The sequence below is a fragment of the Pteropus vampyrus genome, unplaced genomic scaffold (genome assembly GCF_000151845.1).
Source record: "Pteropus vampyrus isolate Shadow unplaced genomic scaffold, Pvam_2.0 Scaffold89, whole genome shotgun sequence".
Taxonomy (NCBI): Eukaryota; Metazoa; Chordata; class Mammalia; order Chiroptera; family Pteropodidae; genus Pteropus; species Pteropus vampyrus.
Genome location: NW_011888870.1, coordinates 476,489 through 499,875, shown reverse-complemented (window position 1 = coordinate 499,875; position 23,387 = coordinate 476,489). Strand labels below are relative to the sequence as shown.

The 23,387-nt window shown below is 32.3% G+C and overlaps 1 protein-coding gene across 5 annotated transcripts in view; it reads left to right on the top strand.

Annotated features, from left to right (window-relative positions):
• Positions 1 to 23,387, top strand: part of SHOC2 (SHOC2, leucine rich repeat scaffold protein) — a 66,422-nt gene that overhangs the window by 29,292 nt on the left and 13,743 nt on the right. For all 5 annotated transcript variants that reach the window (XM_011363742.2, XM_023532725.1, XM_011363741.2 and 2 more), the window contains 2 exons: positions 9,918 to 10,055; positions 21,768 to 21,898. In XM_011363742.2, the coding sequence (XP_011362044.1) occupies positions 9,918 to 10,055; positions 21,768 to 21,898 (269 nt within the window). The remainder of the gene's footprint in view (positions 1 to 9,917; positions 10,056 to 21,767; positions 21,899 to 23,387) is intronic.

The following is a 23,387-nucleotide window of genomic DNA, read 5'->3' as shown; positions in this document are numbered from 1 at the left end:
CTTGATCATGCCAGGCAATAACCTAGGGGCAATCATAATGCTCATATTGTTTCTTTCTTTTATATCTAGGCTCACTGTCATGTATGGATGGCTATTGTCAACTGTCTATAACCATTTTCTCATATACAGCAGTTCCCCTTATCCATGGTTTTGCTTTTCTGGTTTCTGTTACCCATGGCTAGAAAATATTAAATGGAAAATTCTAGAAGTAAACAATTCATAAGTTTTAAATTATGCACCTTTCTGAGTAGTGTGATGAAATCTCACACCTTCCCATTTCGTCCCACCCAGAATGTGAATCATTCCTTTGTCCAGCACATCCATGCTGTTTAGGCTACCAGTCAGTTAGTCACTTAGTAGCCATTTTGGTTATCAGATGGACAGTTGTGGTATTGGAGGCTTATGTTTAAGTAACCCTTATTTTACTTAATAATGGACCCAAAGTGCAAGAGTAGTGATGTTGGCAATTCGGATATGCCAAAGAGAAGCCGTAAAGTGTTTTCTTGTAAGTAAAAGGTATAGTGAAATATAGTATAATGAGATATTTTGAGAGAAAGAGAGGAAGACCACATTCACATATCTGTTATTACAGTATGTTATAATTGTTCTATTTTACTATTAGTTGTTGTTACTTTCTTACTGTGCCTAATTTATAAATTAAACTTAATCATAGGTATGTATGCACAGGAAGAAAACATAATATACATAGGGTTCTGGACAATTCGTGGTTTTATGCAGCCATAGCGGGTCTTGGAGCACATCCTCTATGGATAGGAGAGACTATTTATTTTGTCTGTTTTCTAGTTGCATCATGGCTAGAAATGGAAGTTAATTTAGAAACTTTTGCTTGTTTCGTATAAGTGAATAATATTGTAATGACTGTGGATTCTGTTATTGTCCTCTGAAAAGTGTTAAATCAGTCTTGGATTTAGCTTTTTAGGGTAGTTTTATTTTGTCATGTCCTTAAACTCAGGGCAAATTTCTTAGTTTTGAGAGGTGGTCTTTACTCCTATGCTACGGCCCCTCTGGGATTTTGTTTCCTGGCCCCTCTAACTTGCCAGGACTGAAATTCCAAAATCTTACCCATAACACATGGCAGCTGTCAAAATTTCTGCTTGGCTCCTTTAGCCTTCTAGCTGTTGTTTTTCCCCTGACTCCTTTCAGTTTTCTCTCCCATAGGTGTATTTTTAGAGTCAGTCAAGAATTTGAGGGTTGTATATATGCAGCTTTTAGAATGCCATTCTTTGTTGTTTCCTCCTTTCCAAGGGTATCCAACCTTGAATTCTAGCCACAATCATAACTCCAGACTTTGTCCTTTGGCTTCTCAGGCCAATAGGACTCTGGTTTTTTACTTGAGATTTATTTTCCACAGGCAGATTTGTGAGTAACTTTATGGTAAAAGCCTTACAAATGTGAATCTCACCCAGTGTGATTCCTATGTTATCTACTATTGTATAACAAATTACTCTAAAAAATTAGCTCTTAAAACAGCACTCATTTTGTTCAAAATCAGGCACAACTTAACTGGATTTTCTGATTAAGGGTTTCAATAAGATCTCTCAGTCAAGGTGATAGCCAGGGCTGGAATGTCATCTGAAGGCTTGTCTGGGAAAGGATTTACATCCAAGCTCAAATGGTTGTCAGAATTCAGTTTCTAGCAGGTTGTTTCACTAAGGGCTTCAATTTCTTGCTAGCCTTTGGCTGGAAACTGCCCTCACTTATTTGCCACATGATCCTCTGCAACATGGCAGCTTGCTTTATCAAAGGGTACAAGCCGAGAAGGCTGTAGAGAGATGGAAGTCACAGTAGTAACCTAATCACAGATGTGACATCTCATCACCTTTGCCATATTCTGTTCATTAGAAGCAAGTCACTAAGTTCAGCCCACACTCAAGGGGAGGGGTAATTATACAGTAAGTATGCAGTTATATAGGAGGCAGGTCATTGGGGCCATCTTAGAAGTCTGCCTACCACAGTTCTCTTTTTGTAAGTGTTGTATTTGCTCCAGTTTCTACCCAATTTTGGTCTCTGCATGCTTTTATAGTTATTTTTTTAAAATAATTTATTCAGAGTTTAAATAATTTATCCAAGACTCCACCATTACCATTAGTCAGAAGCCTAATTTTTGAGTCTTGACAGATATTAACCCCAGCTTCCTCTTTAGGACAGAAGTGTTCTATTATGATAACATTTTCTTCTGACCTGTATGTTTTATTTTTTCTTAATTAACCATTATATATTTTACCTACATGTCTCACTGGTATCTCAAATTTAGCATGATCAACATATAACTTCTCACCTAAAAATTTTCTTCCTTTCAGATTCCATTTCTCTCTCTTTCAGCTGAGGTTCAGGATCTTAGAATCAGGATTTTTTTCTTCTGTTTTATAGTCAAGGTGTGTACTACCAGTTGTTTGTTACCTGTTTGCCACAGGTTAAACAGAAATTGAAAGTAAGCATTTAGAATCTTGTATAGCAATTTGACATTGCTAGGACATCCAAGTATGCGATTTTGTATTTTACAAATTATTGGTTCACAGCAAATTGAGGAAATCTGGACCTTCACCATATATAATTTGAGAATCGCTGTTCTTATTGCTTTCCTATTGCTTTTTCCATCTGTGTTAGTAGATCTTGAGGTGGACCTGTTCATCCTACTGCTATTCATTCAGTGTAGCTCCTCATATTATTTCAAGTGGGCTAATTGCAGTTGCTTGCTAATGGATTATGCTTCTTAATTCTGCCTTCTCCAGTCCATCCATTCACATCTCTGAGAAAATAGTCTTTTTAGAACAGTATTCTGATTATCATGCTTTGTTCAAAAACTCTAAATTGTACTTTATCACCTGATCAAAATGCCTAGTTTCCTTCGGTTGATATTTAAGCCTGTACGTCCTTCCTTCCCCTCCCATGTTCTTCCTCCCCTTCTTCCCCTCCTGTGCCCTGTGTTTCAGTTCAAATATGAACGTGATTTCCCCCATCGACACTCTTATTTACAACTTCCTTTCTCTGTTTTATTTTTGTTTACAGCAATTATTATTTCCTGTCTCTGTATTTCCTAATTTTCTCATTCCTCACTCCAAGTACACTAGAATATAAGCTCCATGAGAATAAAGACTTTGTTTTATTCACTGCTGAATCTCCAGCAGGTGCACAATGAGTTTTTCTTGATTGAATGAAATGGTCACCTTAAAGAGTTTTGACCATGAATGGCCTTGAAGATTCAATAGGATGGCTCTTTAATGGTGAAATTTCATAAGCAGAGCCTTTTTCAGCCTCCCTTTGTATCTTTGTGCCTACCTAGTATTGTGCCTGGTAAAGAGAACATGCACATAAGAATTTTTTGCCTGAATGACTGAATTCTCTTATAGCAATAATTTAATTTATCTTCTGTTATGTTTTAGGGACATAGTATATTCAAATATTTGTATAATAATACTTTGTTACTGCAAACCCCACAGGTTTAGTTTTGTCATTTAATCAAATATTCATTAAGCTTCTATTCTGAACAAAGCCATATATAAAATATTTTTACATAATAAAAGTCAAACATAATTCTAAAATAAGATGTGAAAACATGAGAAACTTGGAAAAGTGCCAAACAGTCCTCAGGAATTTGGTATTTAAACATTTTAATTACTTCTAGTCTCCAGAAGGGGAAAATAACTTTTCTCCCCCTAAAATTGCCCTTCTGTTTGTTTCATGAATGTTTTATATCCCAACTAGCTAACTTCTGGATGACAAGAGTCTTGTGTCTCACTCACTGCTTTTGCATGTGGAATACTGCTTTTCTGTATTACAAAATGAAAATGCGTTTAATATGTTGGTGTGACCTGGAAGACTATATTGCTTATAGAAATAACAGGAAGACTTCCAACATGAGTCTAGTCAGTGTTGTCACTTTTGAGAAGGGATATGTCCAGCATGCTTCATTGTCTGGATGTTGGGTAATGCCGTGCTTAAAAACGTCTTGGATACAGTCTGCAGTCTGCCTCCCCTAAAGACATGACAAAAGGAAAGTGAAATTTTAAAAATGGAATGAGTTTAGACTTTAGAGAACTTCCACAGAGGAAACAACACAATATTTTACTAAAATACGTTGAAGATTATGCATCTAATACAAACTTAAAAATTCATTTTTCTGTTTTTATGCCATGGTTTGAATTAAGCCAGGTCCAAAAGCAGGGGCTTAGGCCACAGACTGTTTTGTTTATTTGTTTTTTTGTTTTACTTTTTATCGATGTATCAAATACACAACTCATAATTGTTTGCTAATTGTGTTAAAAGACAGAACATCAGGACCATCCAGGAAACCCCTCTTTCAATTACTATTCCCATCAAGAGTAACCTAGTATCCTGACTGCTACCAACATACATTAATTTTCCTTGTTTTAGTATAAATGGAATCATACTATATATATGTTTTCCTGTTTAACTTCTTTCACTTGGCACATTATTTATTAAATTGGCATATGTATTTAGAGATTGTTCATTCTTCTTACTGCATAAGGAGAATTCATAGTGTGAATATGCTGTAATTTATCCATTCTACTGTTTGGTTCCAAACTTGAGGCTAAAACAAATAGCGCTACTATGTTATTGCAATATGAGCTTTATAGTAAAATATGGACTCATTTTTGTTGAATATATACCTAGCAAAAGAATTGCTGAGCCCATGACTTTTTTTGCCTCCTGATTTCCTTATATTTCCTTTTCTTGGAGTATCTGTGTAGTTCTTCACCTTTTAAACTTTAGCTTTCCCCAGTCCGTGCAGTCAGAATTTCACTTCTCTTTTTACCCATCACTTGGTATATGTGTATATACATACTTTATGTTTATAGCATTCTACTTTTTATTATATTTTAATGTAGATCTTGTTTTTTCAAGAATAGATTCTAAGTTTTTTGAGGACAAACTGTCATATTAATTTTCTTTTTCATAAACCTATTCTCATATCCTGTAAAACTATACTTTCAAAATACAACCACCACTACTACATATTAGAATGGCTAAAATCCAAAACAGTGACAACACCAAATGCAGGTGCAAACTTTCATTTGTTGCCTGTGGGAATGCAAAATGACATATCCACTTTAGAAGACAGTTGGCAGTTTCTTATAAAACTAAGCATAGTCTTACCATACAATCCCTCAGTCATGCTCTTAGTTATTTACCCAAATGAGTTGAAAGCTTATATCTATACAAAAAATGGTACACAAAATGTTTTTAGCTGTTTTGTTCATAATTGCTAAGAATTGGAAGCAACCAAGATGTACTTCAATAAATGAATGGAAAAACAACTGTGTTGCCCATACAATGAAGCATTGTTTAGTGTTAAAAGGAAATTAACTATCAAGCCATAAAAAGACATGGAAGATCCTTAAATGCATATTGCTAAATGAAAGAGCCAATTTGAAAAAAACAACATACTATATTATTCCAACTAGAGAACATTCTGGAAAAGACAAAAGTAAAAAGATCAATAATTACCAGGGACTTTGCGATAGGAAAAAAGGGATAAATAAATAGGTGAAGCACAGGTAAGTATGGAACATGAGTCATAAGATACATATTAATGGCTGATGTCATCAATATAGCACGATGTATTCATTTTCACTAAAAGATACATCTGTTGCAGATAGAAAACTTCTATTTATTGGTCAGAAAATGCTTTTCCATGAACGGTGTAGAAGAGGCTGCTAGTGTTACCTCTTAAATCTCTCTTTTTCTCTTTGAATTAAAAAAATGTACAAAAACAATTAAAAGTCACAAAATACAAATGTGTACAATAGAAAATAAAAACCACACTTAAACTCAATCAGAGACAAGTCATTGTTAACGCCTCATTGTCCTTTAGAACCATCAGAGATGGACTTATATTTTGTTTCTTCATAATATTTGGATCATATGTAGTGAAACAAATGTTTAAAAGTACTATATAACTGGACAGAGTATAGAAATAGTAAATAGTGTAAAAGTATTTCTTGAACTGCTTAAATATTTAATACCTTATCCCTTGCAAATTGTAACAGGCTCTTAGCATGGTATTGTTTAGTGCAGAATCTATGGTATAGTAATAATTTTCAGATGTTTCTGATATTTGAATATGAACAAGAGGAACTTGGGCACTTGTGAGTATTACTCTAAAGAAAGAGAGATCTTAAATTTCTTTTTTACCCAACACTAAAAATGTTTTGTTAATTGCATTAAATAGGAAATTTTGGATTAGTTTTAAAATATTTTAGGTTTTCATGGAAACTATGTTTTCATACATGATAAACTTCTTTGAAGTTTATTAGATCTTTTTTATTGGACTGAAGGAACATTCAAAGTTCTTAAGAGAAAATGTTCTTGAGTCTCTTATACGTGGGTTTTTAGGAAAATCGAAAATAATTTTCAAATATAACTAACAGTGACATATATATAAGCATATATATATATAATTTAGTTGTGAGTTTACTGTATTTCATGTACTAACAGACCAAATTTTAAAATCATGTTATTTTTGTATGCCGATGCTGTTAAAAAATTTAAATCTTATTCAAAACCTTTAGGAATTACTAGATTGTGAGAAAGAAGTATTAGTGTTATTAGATGACAGTCTCCATAATGTGTCAGTATTAACGTGATTTTCTGACCTCGCACAGTCATATTATTGGAGGATAATTTTCTGGAGAGAATATATGCTCACATAATTCGCTTATTGTGATTTACACAAATAAAAGGAAGTTCACTTAATTTGAGTCTAGGTGATTATATTCTGCTTTTTAAAAACATTTAACTGTTTTTAGTTTTAATATTAAACAGTTCTGTTTAAGTTCCTGTTCTATGATGTTGGTAATTAATCCGTTTCTATGTTCAGAGGTGTCAAACTAGCATCCTGAATACTGAAAAAAGCCTACAGATATGTTTGGTAACACTGTTTTGTTCTGTTTTAACCTAAGAATTAGTTGTTAGTCTTTATGCATTAGAAGATTTTATATGAAAAATCTATATTTCCAGCTTCTCTTCAAAAGTGAGGATTGGACAGTATTGAACTTTCTCATTCCAACATAGCAGTGATTCTCAATTAGGGGCAATTTTGGCACTTTACAACAGAGGACATTTGTTAATCTAATATAATGTCTGCAGACAGTTTTGACTGTAATGACTTGGTGGGGAGGTGCTATTGGCATTTATTGGGTAAAGGTCAGGGATGCTGCTTATGCACAGGACATCCTCCCACAGCGGAGAATTATCTGGTCCAACATGTCATAGTATTGAGACTGAGAAGTTCTTCAATATAGCAATAATTGAGTTAAATCACAACTGCTCCATGCAGGTTAAAGTTAGCCATAGTCTCCTTCCAACTTGATTTACTTGGATTCTGTATACTTTTGGGTTTGTACATATTTTTTTAGAGTATTAATTTAGAGTGGAAATTACTTTACTGGGCACTAAAACCACTTCAGGTATTTATTGGAAAAGATGATAAATACAAAAAGTTTTATTCTGGCATAAGGAGTAGTAGAATCCAAATTTTATTTCCTCCAGTTATCTTCATGGTGCTGTGTGCTAAGTAAGGACCATACTAGATACAGAGGAGATAGGCAGGATTGTTACTTCATGGTGAATTCTTCCATTTATCATGACGTAATGCATTCTATATTTCTGATAATTTTCCTTGCTGTGAAGTTGCCTTTGTCGAAATTAATATTAGCTATTCCAGCTTTCTTTTGATTAATATTTGCATTGTATGTCTTTCTCTACTCCTTTACTTTTAATCTACCTGTGTCTATTTAAAGTGGGTTATTTGAAGCCAACATAGAGTTGGATCTTGTTTTTTCTTTTTTTTTGTCTACAGTCTGTCTTTTATTTGGTGATTTTTGATTATTCACATTTAAAGTGTTTAATGATTTAGTTGGATTACTATCAGCTATATATTGTAACTTTTTTATTAGACGAACTTGTTCTTTTTTATCTTTCACCATTTTTCTGCCTTATCTGGTTTTAATTGAGCATTTTATGTTATTCTCTTTTTTCTCTCCTTATCATTTATACTTTTAATTTTTTAGTTTGCTTGGATATATTTGTGCATGCCCTGAAGTTTGGCAATATGTGATTACAGCTCATAAGTCTACTTTTAATAACATTATACCACTTCATGGGTTTTGCCTTATAACAGAATATTCCCAGTTCCTCTCACCTGTCCCTTATAATATTGCTGACATTCATTTCATTTATCCTTATTTAATCTATAATCACTTAATATATTGTTGCTGTTAATACTTTGAAGAAACTGTTTTCTATTAGGTCCATTAAAAGTAAGAAAATAAAATATTTTCTCTATATCTTCTCTAATGCTCCTCCTTTTTTTATGACCATCCAAGTTTCCAACCTATATCATTTTCCTTCTTTCTGAAAACTTTAATATTTCTTGCAAGAAAGGTCTACTGTGACAAATTCCCTCAATTTTTGTTTGAGAAGATTTTTATTTCTCCTTTACTTTTAAAGGACAATTTCATTGGATACAGAGTTTTTAGTTTTTTTTTCTTTCATTCAACACTTTAAATATTTCATTTTATTCTCTTATTGAAGACAAGTCCAATGTAATTCTTATCCTTATTTTTCTGTAGGCAAGGACTTAATTTCCTCTAGCCTCTTTCAAAATTTTCTCTTTGTCTTTGATTTTCTACAGTTTGACTATGATATACCTAGGTGACAAGGAAGGGATCTTTCTCTTATTTCACCCTGAGAATCTGGGGTAGGGTTCCTGGAGGTAAAGCATAAATGTTCCAATTTTTCCACATCTTTGCCAACATTTGTTATATTCCGGTTTTTAATTATAGCCATCTTAATGGATGTGAAGTGGTATCTTATTGTGGTTTCAGTTTACATTTCCCTAATGATCAGTGATACTGGACATCTTTTCATATGTTTATTGAAAATTTGTATATCTTTGGAGAAATGTCTATTCAAGTTCTTTGCTCACTTTTAAATTGGGTTGGTTTATTGTTGTTGAAATGTAGGAGTTGTTTATATAGTCTGCATATTAATGCCTTAGCAGATACATGATTTGCATATATTTTCTCCCCTTCTGTGGGTTGCTCTTCACTCTTTTGATAGTGTCCTTTGATGTACATAAGTTTTTAATTTTGATGAAGTTAAATTTCTCTATTTCTCTGTCTTCTCTTATTTTTCAGAGTTTTATGCACTTTATTTGCTCATTGTACTTTTTTTTTAGTATTTCCAGCCTGCCTTACAACAAATGGAAAATCATGAGTGAACCAATATGTCTGTTATAAATGATAGTTATTGAAGACAAGATAACATTAAGAATAATCTAAATTGTCAAATACAGCTTTCAACCAGAATGAGGAGAAATATACCTTATTTTTGTCCTATTAGAGTACTATTAAATTGAAAAGTAGTTTTTGATATGTAGATCTCAGTTTACATATTTATATAACATCAGAACATATGCCTATTTCAGAGCATATATATTTTGAGGTAAAAGATGAGGTAGAGTTCAAATTGAACTCAAGATGTAGTTGATATTATTGTGTTGAATTTGATTTAAAAAATTAGCTCTTTTAAATTATGGAATATACAAGTGTAAATGTGGTTGAATTGGTTACTTAAAAATATGTATATATTGGTTGGTAATCATTTACAATCAACATTTTAACTATCAGATGTCATTTTCTTTTTTTAAATTGAGGTATAGTTGAATTACAGTATATTTTAGGTATACAGCATAATGATTCAGTATTAGTAAAATGTTATTTTCAAATAACAGTTTCAGATTTTGTGTTTGACTTTAACTTTTTCAGAAAGAAAGTATAATTTCGATATAGAAAATGAAGTTTTTTCTTTGAATATTATTTAATATATTCTTTAATAATTCTTATTAAATTTTTGTGTTGGTCAATTTACAGGTGAATTATGTAACCTCATCACGCTGGATGTAGCTCACAATCAACTTGAACATCTTCCAAAGGAGATTGGAAACTGCACACAGATAACCAACCTTGACTTGCAGCACAATGAACTGCTAGACCTCCCAGATACTATAGGTATGGTATGAGAGGTGAAAGAAGATATTGATAATCATTTATAGCTAATTGGCATTAAAAGACTGTTTTTGATCCATTTAGATAATAAAAATTAAAAGATTAAAGTTCAATATTGTCAAAGCAGTAAAAGTTCTAAACGGTAGTATTTTAAAATCACTATTTCCATTTTCTGGCAAAGAAAATTAGGTTTTAGGAAATGAGCTCAACTGGATTACAAAGAAGATAGAATATTAAGTCACACGTACATAGTCTACTATAGCTCTGTGCTTAAATTGCAGAATGGGTGCATTTTCTATTTTTGCTTATTTCAGAATGTTATGTGCTATTGTAAAGGGTATAGTCCCTTCTTTGCTAAAAGTATATCACATTGAAAAATAAACTCTTGCTGTTTAGTTTTTAAAACATGGCCAATACAGTTTAAAAGTGTGTTCATCTGTAATATTGAGGGAATAAGAGATGTCTTGAAGTGCAAAATGTGTTTCATAGAGTTAGCTAAACTGCAAAGAGTTGAATTGCTCTTACTGTGATATGTTCTGTATTTATATAGTCATGTATTTTTCTAAATGTCTGTAAATTTATACAAACAGTAAAGGGAATTTAAAAAAATTGGGCACCTTTTTAGTTATTGGTATGGTAAAAGGTTACTATGTTTATTTAGAAAAATGAGATCTGTACTTAATTTATATAATTTCAGTAATGAATATTTATGAAGTTGTATTACTAAATCATATGAGGCCTGTGGCATCTGTCTCCAGAAGGATTTCGTTTCCTTCTCTTAGTACCTAGAGGACCTCTTTAATCCATTTATGTTCCAAGGCTTGAGATTTTTCCGATCTCCCAGATGATTTGAAGACTGCTGCAGACTAATTGTATGGCTATTTTACTTCTAGTTTAGCGTTTGTACTACAAGGCAGCCCTGTAGGATCCCAGTTGATATCGATTACTAGACTCTGTACCCTTGGCAGGCTCTTGACAGAAACGTGCATTAGCCTTTCAGCTGTATTTTCTAGTTAGGGAAATGCTCTTAAGATAAAATCTTATCCTTCGTTTTCGCTTGTGTCTGGATTCCTAGGTGGTTTCTGGCCTGGTAGTTAGTCAGTATCTTGTTAGCTCTCTGATTTTTGTTTTAGAAGTGTTTTTAGGTTTTTTCAATGGGAGGGTTTGCTTGAATTACCTACCTAGTCTACCATCACTTGAAACAGAAGCAATTGTTAAGGAATTTTTAAATAAGTTATAATAGACTGTCTTAGGTTACATGACAACTATTTCTTTACATAAAAGCAATCTGAGACTTCTTCAGGATATAATAGCTAGATATTAGAACCTATGGCTTCCTGATTCATGGCCCAGCGCTTTTTAAATCACGTTACTGTTTGTAGTGGCAATAGACTAAGTAGTCTAGTTAACTAGTTATAGTAGGATTAGATTTATCTTTGAAAGGAAGGTGGTCTGTAATACATAATGAATTGTTCTGTTAACATTCATAGTAAATATTCTACCAAATTTCCTATATAAATAAAATAATCAGATTTCTGGTTTAGTAGGAACTGAACACAATTAGTTCTTGCTTTTCTCTCTTTAAAGTCTATTGAAATGGCCACGATGAACAAAGAGAAGTGACCCTGATGTAAAAGAGCATAGAAAAGATAGATACTGCATCTATAAAATATGATCAGGCCAATAGAAAAAAGAAACAAAGAATATACTTTTTAGAATACCTTTGCCAAATAAAATTTAATGGAAAACATTATATAATATGAATATATCTAAAGACCAAAATAGTAATGTGTAAGATAAGTGGAAGAAATTCCCTAGAATCTAGAACAAAAAGACAGAAAAATACAAAATAAGTGGGGAAAAAAGTCATGAGAAACAGGACTAGAAGTTGTAGGAAAAAAGGTAATACAATGAAGGAACTAATAAAATACAACTTTATAATTATTTCCCTGAACTTGACAAAAACCCAGATAGTAAGATTGAAATTGCTTACCAAGAAGAAATAATGAAAAAAGATGTGTCCTGGTACAAGTTTTAAAAATTAAATTTACTTAATTGGTTTGAATAATGCTATAAAACCTCTTTATATAGTTTCAATGTCAGAGTAGTGCTGACTACATATAATAACTTGAGAAATGTTCCCTTTTCTTCGATTTTTGAAACAGTTTGTATAAAATTGGCATTATTTCTTCCTTAAGATTTGGCAAAATTCATTGGTGAAGCAATCTGGGTGAAGATTTTTATTTGTAGTAACGTATTTAAAAACAGTTTGAATTTCTTGAATAGATATAGGTCTATTTATTACTTTTTTCATTAGCAAACTTAATCATTTGTGTCTTTTATGTATAATAATATATAAGTAATGTAAAAATAATTTGTCCATTTCATTTAACTCATCACATTTAATAGGCATAAGTTGTTCATAATATTCCCCTATTATGTGAATATCTGTAGAATCTATAGTAATGCCACTTACTTCGTCCTTATATCCGTAATTTAGATCTTTTCTCTTTTTTCCTAATTGTTGGTTAGAAGTATATCAATTTCTCAGCTTATTGATTGCCTCAGAGTTTATTGATTTTTCTCTATTTCTCTGATTTTTATTTCATTGATTTCCACTTTAACCTTTATTAATTTTTTTCATTGGCTTACTTTGAATTTTATTTGTTCTTTTTCTGATTTCTTATGGTAGAAGCTTGAGGTCATTGATTTAAGATCTTCTCATAGAGGCATTTTAGTGCTAGGAATTTACCCTTATGTACCGCTTTAGTAGCGTCTCACAAATTCTGACATTGTGTTTTTCTTTTCGTTTTGTTCAAAATACTTTCTAATTTATCTTTCTGTATCTTTTGTGACCTATGGTTTATTTGGAAGTGTGTTATTTAGTTTTCAGTATCTCACAGTTTTCCACGGGGCTTTCTGTTATTGATTTCAAATTTAATTTCATTGTGGTTGAGAACATTGTGTGACTTGAATCATTTAAACTTATTGAGACTTATTTGTGGCTCAGTATATGGTCTATCTTGATTAGTATTCCATGCGCAACTGAATATGTTATTCTGCTGATGTTGAGTGGAGTGACATAGATGAGGCAGTCAGTGAATTTATTCTTCTGTATTTCCTTTTTTGTCTCTTTTCCTCCTAATTTTTCTTAGTTACATTGTTAGGATGTGTAACATTTATGGTATGTCTTTTTATGCTAATGAATCTCTTTTTGATTAGTCTTAATGTTCATCAACAATCCTGTTGCTGTAGTTGTCCCAGTCATCCCTTGGTTTGCTGAAGTCAGTCTTGTAGTAGTTTTCTTAGAAATGGTTCATGAAAAGAAGTTCCCTAGTTTTTGTATGTTTGTATCCTTTATACTTGAGGAGCAGTTTGGAAGGATATGAAAATCATAGGGTCCAGCTTCTTTTTCTTTAGCATCTTAGAACTAAGTAGTAGTTCTGTTTTTTGGAGTTGAATGTGTAAAATATGAAGCCAGTCCAATTTTTTCCCATTATAAGTGACTTAATCTTTTTGCCTGGCCACCCAAAGGATTACTTATTTCTGAAGTTCAAGAACTCAGTTTTTCAGTGTTACTTTTTCATGGTCCATTTTCCTGAGATATTCTGAGATATTTCAACAAATAGGTTTAATTTTTATTTCAGTATAATTTTCTCGAATTACATATTGATATTTAGTTTGTGTTGTATGTTCTTACATTGAAATATGTGTCTGTAAATATGCTTATTTTGAACAAACAATTAGAACAGTAAAGGAGAAAAGAAAGAATAATATGTAGTCTTATCATGATCACTTTTCAGAGAAACGTCACATAAAAGCATGTTATAAAAGTATCTTCTTTTTATAAAATTAAAGTATTGCTCAGTCTTAGAAAGAAAAATAAAGGTCTTTTACTCTACTGAAAATCAGACAGGAGAACTGAATTAAAGATGCCTGAAATGTTATAAAGTTTTTTTCTTATCACTCTCATTGATGCTTAGTCACTATGTATTTCTTAGGCTATAGTAGACACCAGATATTTTATTGTTCTGTGACTGTATTAGGTGAGTTCTAGTTTCAAAGCCTTTGTACTTTTTGGTTGCTCTGCTTAGAACTCTTTTCTCCTACATATCCACATAATTTGCTCTACTCTTTTAGCAGATCACATGGATATATAGGGCATGGTCATCAACCCTTTTCTTACCCTCAAGTAATCTAACAATATTTTGTTATTTAATATTTTATGAATATGTTTGTATCCCTGTCTTGTTAAATAACAGTCAAAGAGAGTTACAATTAAAGTATTAAAATGAATAGTTCTACAAACAGAGTAGGCATAGGTGGTGTTGGTTGGTGATAAAATCTTCTAGTTAGTAGTACTAGGGTCCTTTGGATTCACTTCCTCTGAGAAAGGATAACTTCTCCATGTATCCTTTTCTCTCCTGGCTTTCTTAATTTCTCTGTTCCATCAGAATTAATTCTCTATTTTAAGAGTGTTTATTAATATGAAAACAATTTATTTCATTTTTAATCTCTTATAGTTAAGATGTTACATCAGAATAATATAGGTACCTCAGTTCTGGCACATTCTACGTGGTCAGATTACAAGTATGTATTGGAAATCAATGAGAATGGAAACATTAACAATAAGAAAAAATTTAATATTTTATTTTCATATGCTTTGACAGTTGTTAGCAAGTAGAGTACAGCTGTTATTTCAAGTATAGTGACAAAATGAATGTTTACTAAAATATTTTATATTTGTAGTTATTTATCATATACCATGTTTATTAAAATAATTATTTTGCCTTTCTCCATCCCTCTTATCCTCAATATTTTGATTATGTAGCAGAAGGTTGAGATTTGGTGAGAAATTAGAATATTTAGGTTTTGGTATCTGACAGATCTCAACAGTCTTAATTGACCTTTGAGATTCCCTCTCTTATTTATTGGAGAAGAGCAATTTACCCCAGACAGATAGTGGTGAGCTTGCTAAGAATATAGCTCTCCTGATACTTTTCCTCTTTTACCTAATTTACTTCTCGAAAAGTATAGCTTAAAATGAAAAACAAACAAAACACCAACACACCTGTCCTGGAGAGTTGACACTAGCCTGGCAGCCGCTGCCCTACTGTTTTTCCCAGACTAAAGAGTTTTCCCAAAACTAACAATTGAAAGTCAAATCTTCTAACTACCACCTTACACTTTCCCCAAAATCACTTTATTTCCTTGCTTTTCTTTTTAAATACGTAGACCGAGATGTTTTTCCCCTTTCTTTATTTAATGTGAACACACTTAGAGTAGTTATCACTCCTTGACAGTGATCACTGCCATTTACTTCCAGGCTGAGCAGTGCCAGGATCACTGACAGCTCATAGGATGTGGAGAAGAGGCAGAAGGAAATGGGGAGCGGTCTGCTGGTTGCAGTTAAGTGAGAGAGTGCTTGAAAACATATTTCTAGTTTCTCTGATTTAACCATTGCCCTTTTGAAGAATAAAAAGTGTATTCTCTCATATATTTTCTAATTCAAGAATCACTTACAAACTAAAGAAAATATTAAGCTTCATTACAACAGTCATTTTGTTTCAAACTATGAACCTTAAAGTCTTTTGAGTTCTCTGGTTGTATTATGGAATTGGGGGGTAGGAGTTGTCTGAAGTATGAAAAAATATTTTACATTTTATTTCTTCTCAAAATGAGATAAAGAGAGAAATATGCAACAAGACCTTGCCTTCAAGGCTGGAGCACAGAACAATTCACAGAGGTCTTTTTGTTGCACTGGGCTCTGAAGAAATGTTACAGTAATTATGGTTTTATCAACAAGAGTTTTGGTAGTTAGGTTTTAGGTAATTGCAGTGCAGCTTACATGTAACAGCTTTACGAGTTTTCTTTTTAAGGCATTCTTTTGGGTTTCTGATATTTAAGAATTTTTGTATTGCTTGCTTTTCAGTATGCTTTCAGTTTTTCAGTTTAATGTTGGAAAAAATTGTACCTTTGATATTATTTAATCATTAGAACTGTATCTTTTCTACTGATTTTTTGCTACTTTGTTAAAATAAGGTTAAGGCTTTTTGACTTAGAGTCTTAAAAGTTACACTGAATTAACCTGAAGATGCTGATTATATTTGCTGAAATTGAAAGCATCTAATTTTAATTCATAGCCATTTGATGTTGCCATATTTTAAAAATCTGACAGCATAAGAAAGCAAGCTGTCAAAGTGGAGCTCAGAACAATTTACAGTCAAAGTTAAGCACTTAAAAGCTAAATGCCAGTGATTGGCAGTGATCAGCCTACATTTATACACAGAATCTCAGCCACATTGATTTTATTTCTTAGTAGCAATGGCTCAACATTAAAGCAAGCTATGGCTTGATTTCTAGGTTGCAGTTTAGTTTGTGGTTAAAACCGCTCATTGAAAGAGGTTAGAGGTTGAAACCACTGCAGGGGGTGAATCACAGTAAATGCCAGGCTTCTGAAGTCAGGGTTGTTTTATTTATTTATTTTTTTTTTTGGCGTAAGAGTTTTGATACGTCATCCTTAATTTTTTTCACCTCTTTTTATCTGAGAGTAATGGATTTTGACAAAATGTAGATGACTCTCAACATACCATGCTCTGAAGAAAGTGATAAAGCATTTGCAAATATGAATTTCTTCATCAGAAGAGCATATTCTCATACATTGAATTTTTAAAAATTCAGTCTTTTCTCTCTCTCTCTCTCATATACACACAGAAAAAAAGAAAACGTCTAGGAAAGTTAGAGGTACTATTTTTGTCTAAATAACCACTAATTTTGGTATTAGATAATGTTATGGGGCAATTTTACCATCATTTTCATTTTGTAATTTTTAAATTGTAGAAACCTGATTTTAAAAGTGAGAATTTTAAAGTTATTTTGCCTTTGGGAGAGAAGTTTCAGGAATCTGGTTTTATTTACTGGGCTTTGAGTTGATAAGCATTTAGAATTTGGTTACCACCCTAATCTTTGTTACCAGAGAAAGCTTTTAGGTTTTAGTGAGAATAAAAAATGGTTAAAATATTGTATTTGTCTACTATTATACTGTAAACAGTGATCGAACGAGGCATGTCAGTTGATGGAGCAAAATTATGGGGATTTTCCACTATTAACAAGCCCTTTCCTCTTCTGACAGATTTCAAAGACCCCATGGTGAATGCTTCAGCCATTTTATTGCAGTGGAACAGATTTCTTCCATAGAGAAAACAGTGGTATGGAGGAGAGAAAGGATTGGTCTTATTTACTTCCAGTTTTTTTAAAGGTTAACTGCCTCTTTCATATGGAACTTCATACAGCAAATTAAAATTTGTTCAGAAGATTTTGAAGTTCTTTATAGTCAGACATTATAACTGCTTATAGAATTTCCACCTTTACCAGCTTTGCTATAGCTAAAGTGGCCATGGGCAAGGAATAGGCAAGGAATAAAATATTGATATCTTTCCTCCCTCTCCATTTTGAAAGGATGTGACTAAACGGGTACTGTCTTTCACTTTTGGCAGGGATGAAATTGATATAGCCTTGGTACTGTCTATCAAGATTTAAAATATATGTTCTGATACATCAGAAATACTTTCATGTGTGTATAGAGATCTGTGTATAAGGTTGTTCATTACAGAATTCTTTTTAAGAATTAGTAATAAGTACTATCAAATTGGGAAATGATTAAGAGATAATGCTACAAACATATAGAACACAGAGATTAAATAAATTGTGGTTTATCGATATTTACTATTAGCTATTATATGGGGGGGAAAGCATATAGAATGATACCATTTATATAAAAACAAACACACATAAAAAAAAATCCCTGTATTTGTATGTGTGTAAGTAAATGTTTAGAGAAAGGTCTCAGATGTACTTGTTGGACTACAAACACAATTATCTTGGGAAGAGAGTAAAAAGCATTCATATATTTTGTAACTTAAAAATTATTTGGTGGGATGGAGGAATGCAGAGAGTTGGAATTGTTAGTTCTTTGTTTCTAGCTGATATCTAAAAATGGGCTGCTTAGAAGTTGGGTATCCCAGAAAAAAATCATTGCAAATATTTGTAGAAGAATTAATTTGTATTCAGATAGACCAAGAAAATCTGATACATATTTTAAAATCATATTTAATAAAGTCTATGTTTCATAGATACACCACTTTATAAATGAAAGTGGGTCAAAGAAAAGGGATTTTTATGCCAGTTTTTGATGAAAACAGTACGCTGCCATGAGTCTAGTTTACAAGGAGATCAATAAGATCTTGACAGAATGGCCTGGGAAAGTTTCATGAACAAATATATTGGACTTAGTGTGGAATAAAAAGCATTCCATGAGCACAACATAGACAGTTAAACAGCATGGAGGTAAGAATAAATATATTTTACTTCTGTGTCAAAAGAAAACAAGCTAACTGGAACAAAGTCAGTGAAGACCTTGAAGAATGATTACTTGATAAGGAGCCAGCTGAGTTTAATTCTAGCTCTAACACTAACTGGTTGGTGACTTTGACAGAACACTTCACATATCTTACGCTGAAGTGCGTGCCGATTACTCTCAGATGGCTCTTAATGCTGCTTCTTGGGTATCTTTCTCATCTCTTATCTTTTTTATCAGGATAGGTATCTAAAACTTCAAACCACCAGCTCTGTTTTCCCACAATTTATCTCATATTTCTCACTTTATGGGTGTTAAGTACACAGCTTTCTGGTGATGCTCAGGAGGCTGCTGGAGCCCTGGGGCCTCTTGTCACAGACTTGTCCAAACTCTCTGAGGCCTGGAGCAGCAGGAGCCCTGGTCCCACCAGGTGGCCATGGCAGGCCACTGTTATGTGCACTGGGAATGGACTGCCACGTACCATTCCACTCCTGGCTCTAGCAGGCCTACTGTCTCAGTGTCCCAGAAAAACCTGAGCTCTTAATGTAGGAAAGATAATGACGTTTGAGTCCCTAAAACTTATTTCATACATTTGGGAAAAAATGTTGGGAAAGACCTTTTCTAGCAGGAGTGAGGAAGGGATAGGGGATCTATTTGATCTATTTTTAATAAATAACATCCTAGAAAGACAAAAACAAACAAAAAAACCCTCATAATGTGAAGTGTCCAAATATCTTACCTCTACATTAGTAAAAAACATAATGTAAAATATTCATTAAAAAGAATGGTAGAAAGGCATCACAATTTTTAAAATTAAAATGACTTTAGAATTAGATTTTTTCTTTATTGAAAGGGTGTTTTAAAATTATAAAGCTATAGAAAATTAGGAAAATATAGACAAGTTCAAAGAAAAATATTTTGATCTTTCGTAATTCTACCATGCACGTAACTATTTTGATGTGTTTAATTTCCATTCTTTTTGTATGCATGTGTTTTTTACATTGTCGAGATCATGCAAAATGTGCAATTTTATCTTGCCTTTTGCACTTAACATTATAACTTAAAGTCTTTCACATCTTAAAAATTTTTGTAGCATAATTTTAATAGGTACGGAATATAGCAGAATATAGACAAGTCATAAAATAAAATCATGTTTTGACCATTTGTTATGTATCAGTCATTGTGCCAAGCATCTTACGCACATTATATTTAACCCTTAGAGCAGCCTTGTCAGGAATTGGGCTTTATCCCTACTTTATGGGTAAGGAAATAGACTCAGTTAAGTAACTTGCCCGGAGTTACATAGGTTATATAAAATTCTTTGTTTTTTTCTATTACACCTATGATGCCTCCAGTTTAAAGAATTCTTTATCTATGCTTGAACATATAGGTTGTCTCTATTTGTAGCCATTTAGAAATGACTATACTTAATATAGTTAGCCATAAAGCAGATTATTTTCTGCCAACCAAACTTTTAAGTAACATTTGTATCATAGTCAATGCCATAGTGCAGTAGTAGCAATAGTAAATATTATTCTTGCCTTTATTTCTAATCTGTAAATTCTCTGGGGCTTTGGAAAGTCACCCAATTCTCCGCTTTTTAAAATTTTTCCCTCCAAAATGTGGAATGGTGAAATGATGACACATTTCACCAGAGTGTCATCAGAAAGGCACTAATGAAGCATCCTTAGTTAATTTAGAAAGCACTTTAAAGACAATTAAGTTGTCTTTGCTAAATGGCATTTTTTCGTTGCTCTTGTATTCAGTTTTCTGCTTATTGGAATCTTAATCAGAACCAGCAAACTCTTGGCCCATTTTCTAAACACTATTAGAAGAAAGTAATGTAAATGAGCATAGCATACCTCTGGAGTCATTCTAATGGCAGGCATTGAAATGGTTGCTAAGTTTTTCTGCATTATAGTTGGCTAGACTTATGATATAGAATTATCAGAGTGTTTTCATTATAAAAGACTAATTCTTACCTTGAAAATATAAAGGATAAAAAATAACTCCGTTTATTCACTTCTTATAACTTCAGTCACTGACTTTAGCAACAGTGGAAGAGGTAGATGAGTGATAACTAGTTAATAAGGGTTATAAGGCACAGTGACTGCCCTCCTAGGATTTCAAGGCTTAACTTATGCCACAGGCTAATAAATGTTTTCTGTTAAGTATTGCATTAAGGTTGCCTTTAAGAAAGAAAGTTATTATGCATTAACTTTTTGAAAAAGGGATAAAGCAAAAAGAAAAAATACATAAACATCGAAAGGTTGTTGAAAGTTGAAAGGCATCAAAAATATTTGTCTCCAAAAAGTTATATATGACACAGATATCCACTTCTATAGTATCTAACACTGGTAATATTGTTTAATTTAAAACCAGAGGCTACATTTGATATTTAAACCTGGCCCATCTAAAAATGTTATAGCAACAGTTGTAATTTGAAGTCAAAAAATAAATTCACCATTCATGAAAAACAAATACTAAATTCTCGTCATTATTACCTTTTTCTTTCTTTTTCATTTTTTGGTCTGTTAAAATGTACTTATTTTCTAGTGTTATATTGTTTGGGAAATTAAATTTATTTGAACTTTTTATGATAGATATCATATTCATCCATGTACCTGTAGCTTGCCATATATGTAGTTTTGGCAGTAAACCTAGCAAATGCTTATTTTTCTGCTCTGCTTTTTAATGTATTCAATAGTAGCTCATTCGTGCTTAAGCTGATATATGTTAGATATTAAGAGAGTCTATAACTTTCACTTTTGTTAGTAATTTTTAAAAAATAATTTTGAGAATTTTTACTATCAGATCAACCTTTCAGAAAAAGTTTTAGAATGTTTATATTTAAACTCATGGAAAATATTAAACCATTCTGACCTCACAAAGTAATTGTGCATCATATATTTTAAATAATACTATTTTAGAAATTTGGAAATTTTTTCAAGATTACATGTACATTTTTATACGTAACCACTTGTTTTATGTTGGATCATCATCACATAAGTACAAATGGGATAACTATTATAAATTTCATATATATACTACTTGATGTTATTCACTTAGGCCTTATCTGAAAGTTAATTTATTATTAAGGTATGCCAGTACTTTCTAGTAATTCATTTTTAAAATTGACTTATAGCTGTGTATTTCATTATTTCTCTAAAACAAGTAGACACAAAAATGCTTTCAGTTTCATCCTAATAAGGGTGTAGTGTGCTGTTTCTCGGTACTAGAAGTGAAGAATTTTGCTGAAATAGTGTTTTACAGTAATTCATAAATATTTGATTGAAAGCCTAGGACAGTGAGAGGCTCATCATATTTTAAAAAAACAATTTTTTTTTATGTGTTCACAGGAAACCTATCCAGTTTAAGTCGTCTTGGACTGAGATATAACAGACTGTCAGCAATACCCAGATCACTGGCAAAATGCAGTGCACTTGAAGAATTAAATTTAGAAAACAATAACATTTCTACTTTACCAGAGGTAAGAAATGGATTAGGGTAAACTCTTGAAAGAAGCCTGCAAGATAATGAATGGAAAACTAGTAAGTCTTTACAGCTGGGTAAATAATTTCTCTAAAAATGAGTGTGCTATGGATCTATAGCCACCACTAAGATAAAAATTCAAAAGAAGAAAGAATAAGTATGATTCTAGGAACATATTATTATTTTTGAGTGTGCAGAAGGGAGAAACGAAGGTTGAAATTTGGTGTGCTGCATTCACCTTTAGCATCACAAAAATCTTTTTCATGTCATTTTGAGAACTGGCAGTAAAAACTGTTAAGGAAAAGTTGTATGGCTGGTTTTAAAACTCAGTTACTCCACCCAGTTCAGTTATAAAGAAAGATACTGTAGAAAGATGATAAATGAAAGGAAAGAACTACATAGAACATACTATTTATTATCAAGATTAACATTAGCTGCAACACTCCTGTGACCCAGGTTATTACCCTGTTTATACAATAATTTTAAAGCCTATTTAGCATCTGTCAGTCACCAAATTTGGGTTTTGTTGATTCTATTAGGATATTTTTACTTATGTTGCTTATAAATTGGGTAAGATGTAGCATTCTCTCTTTTTTTTTTTCCTTTTCAACTTTGTTGATTGTTTTTTCACCCTTTCCTCTCATTCTTTTGCTACCTGCTATTTTCACATACCCCAAAACTTGTATGTTTGCTTATGCTATTCAAGTATAATATCTTATTGTGGTATTCTTAACATATAAAAGAATGGAATTATAGACTTACGGGTTGACTGAGCTTTTGCAGTCTTTTTTCCTCCCCTAATAATTAAAAATGTCTAATATAAGTGGCCCTATTATGTTGAGACTATTCTAATTTTCTCGTGTGTGTGTGTGTGTGTGTGTGTGTGTGAGAGTGTGTGTGTGTTTGAATTAAGAATAAAGATGCTTTGGATGAATGTTTCTCAGATTTATGCTTTAATTTATAAGGAACAATTTGAGTAGATGAAGCTATCGGTTTATAGAATTAGTTTATAAGATATATTAATTGATTTGTTTCTTAGGGATACAGAAATAAAGTGGCGCCTATTAATTTGACTCCTATTAATCTAGATTTTTGAGGAAACATCTTGGTCAGAGTAGAAAACTGAGTTTCCAAGGATTGTAGTTTCTAGGCTGGACCAGTTTACTGAAACTACTATGACAATATCTCACCTGTGGCAAAAGATTACTACTGTTACCAGCAGTTTAAGTGAGATAAGGAATAGCATCCACAGATTGTAGATAGAGTCCTGACAACTAGATTGTCTGGACTTTTGTCTTTCTGTGATAGTAATTTAGAATGATCAAAATGGGTGAGGTTCTACTGTTTAATGTCATCATCCCCTTCTTTATAAGAAGGCCAACAATTAGCACATTAATTAGACCTGTCGTGATGCTTTTAGAGTATGATTTGTGAGCTTAAGTAAGATTGACCGCTTTCACCATGTCACTGTGCCTAAATATAAAATA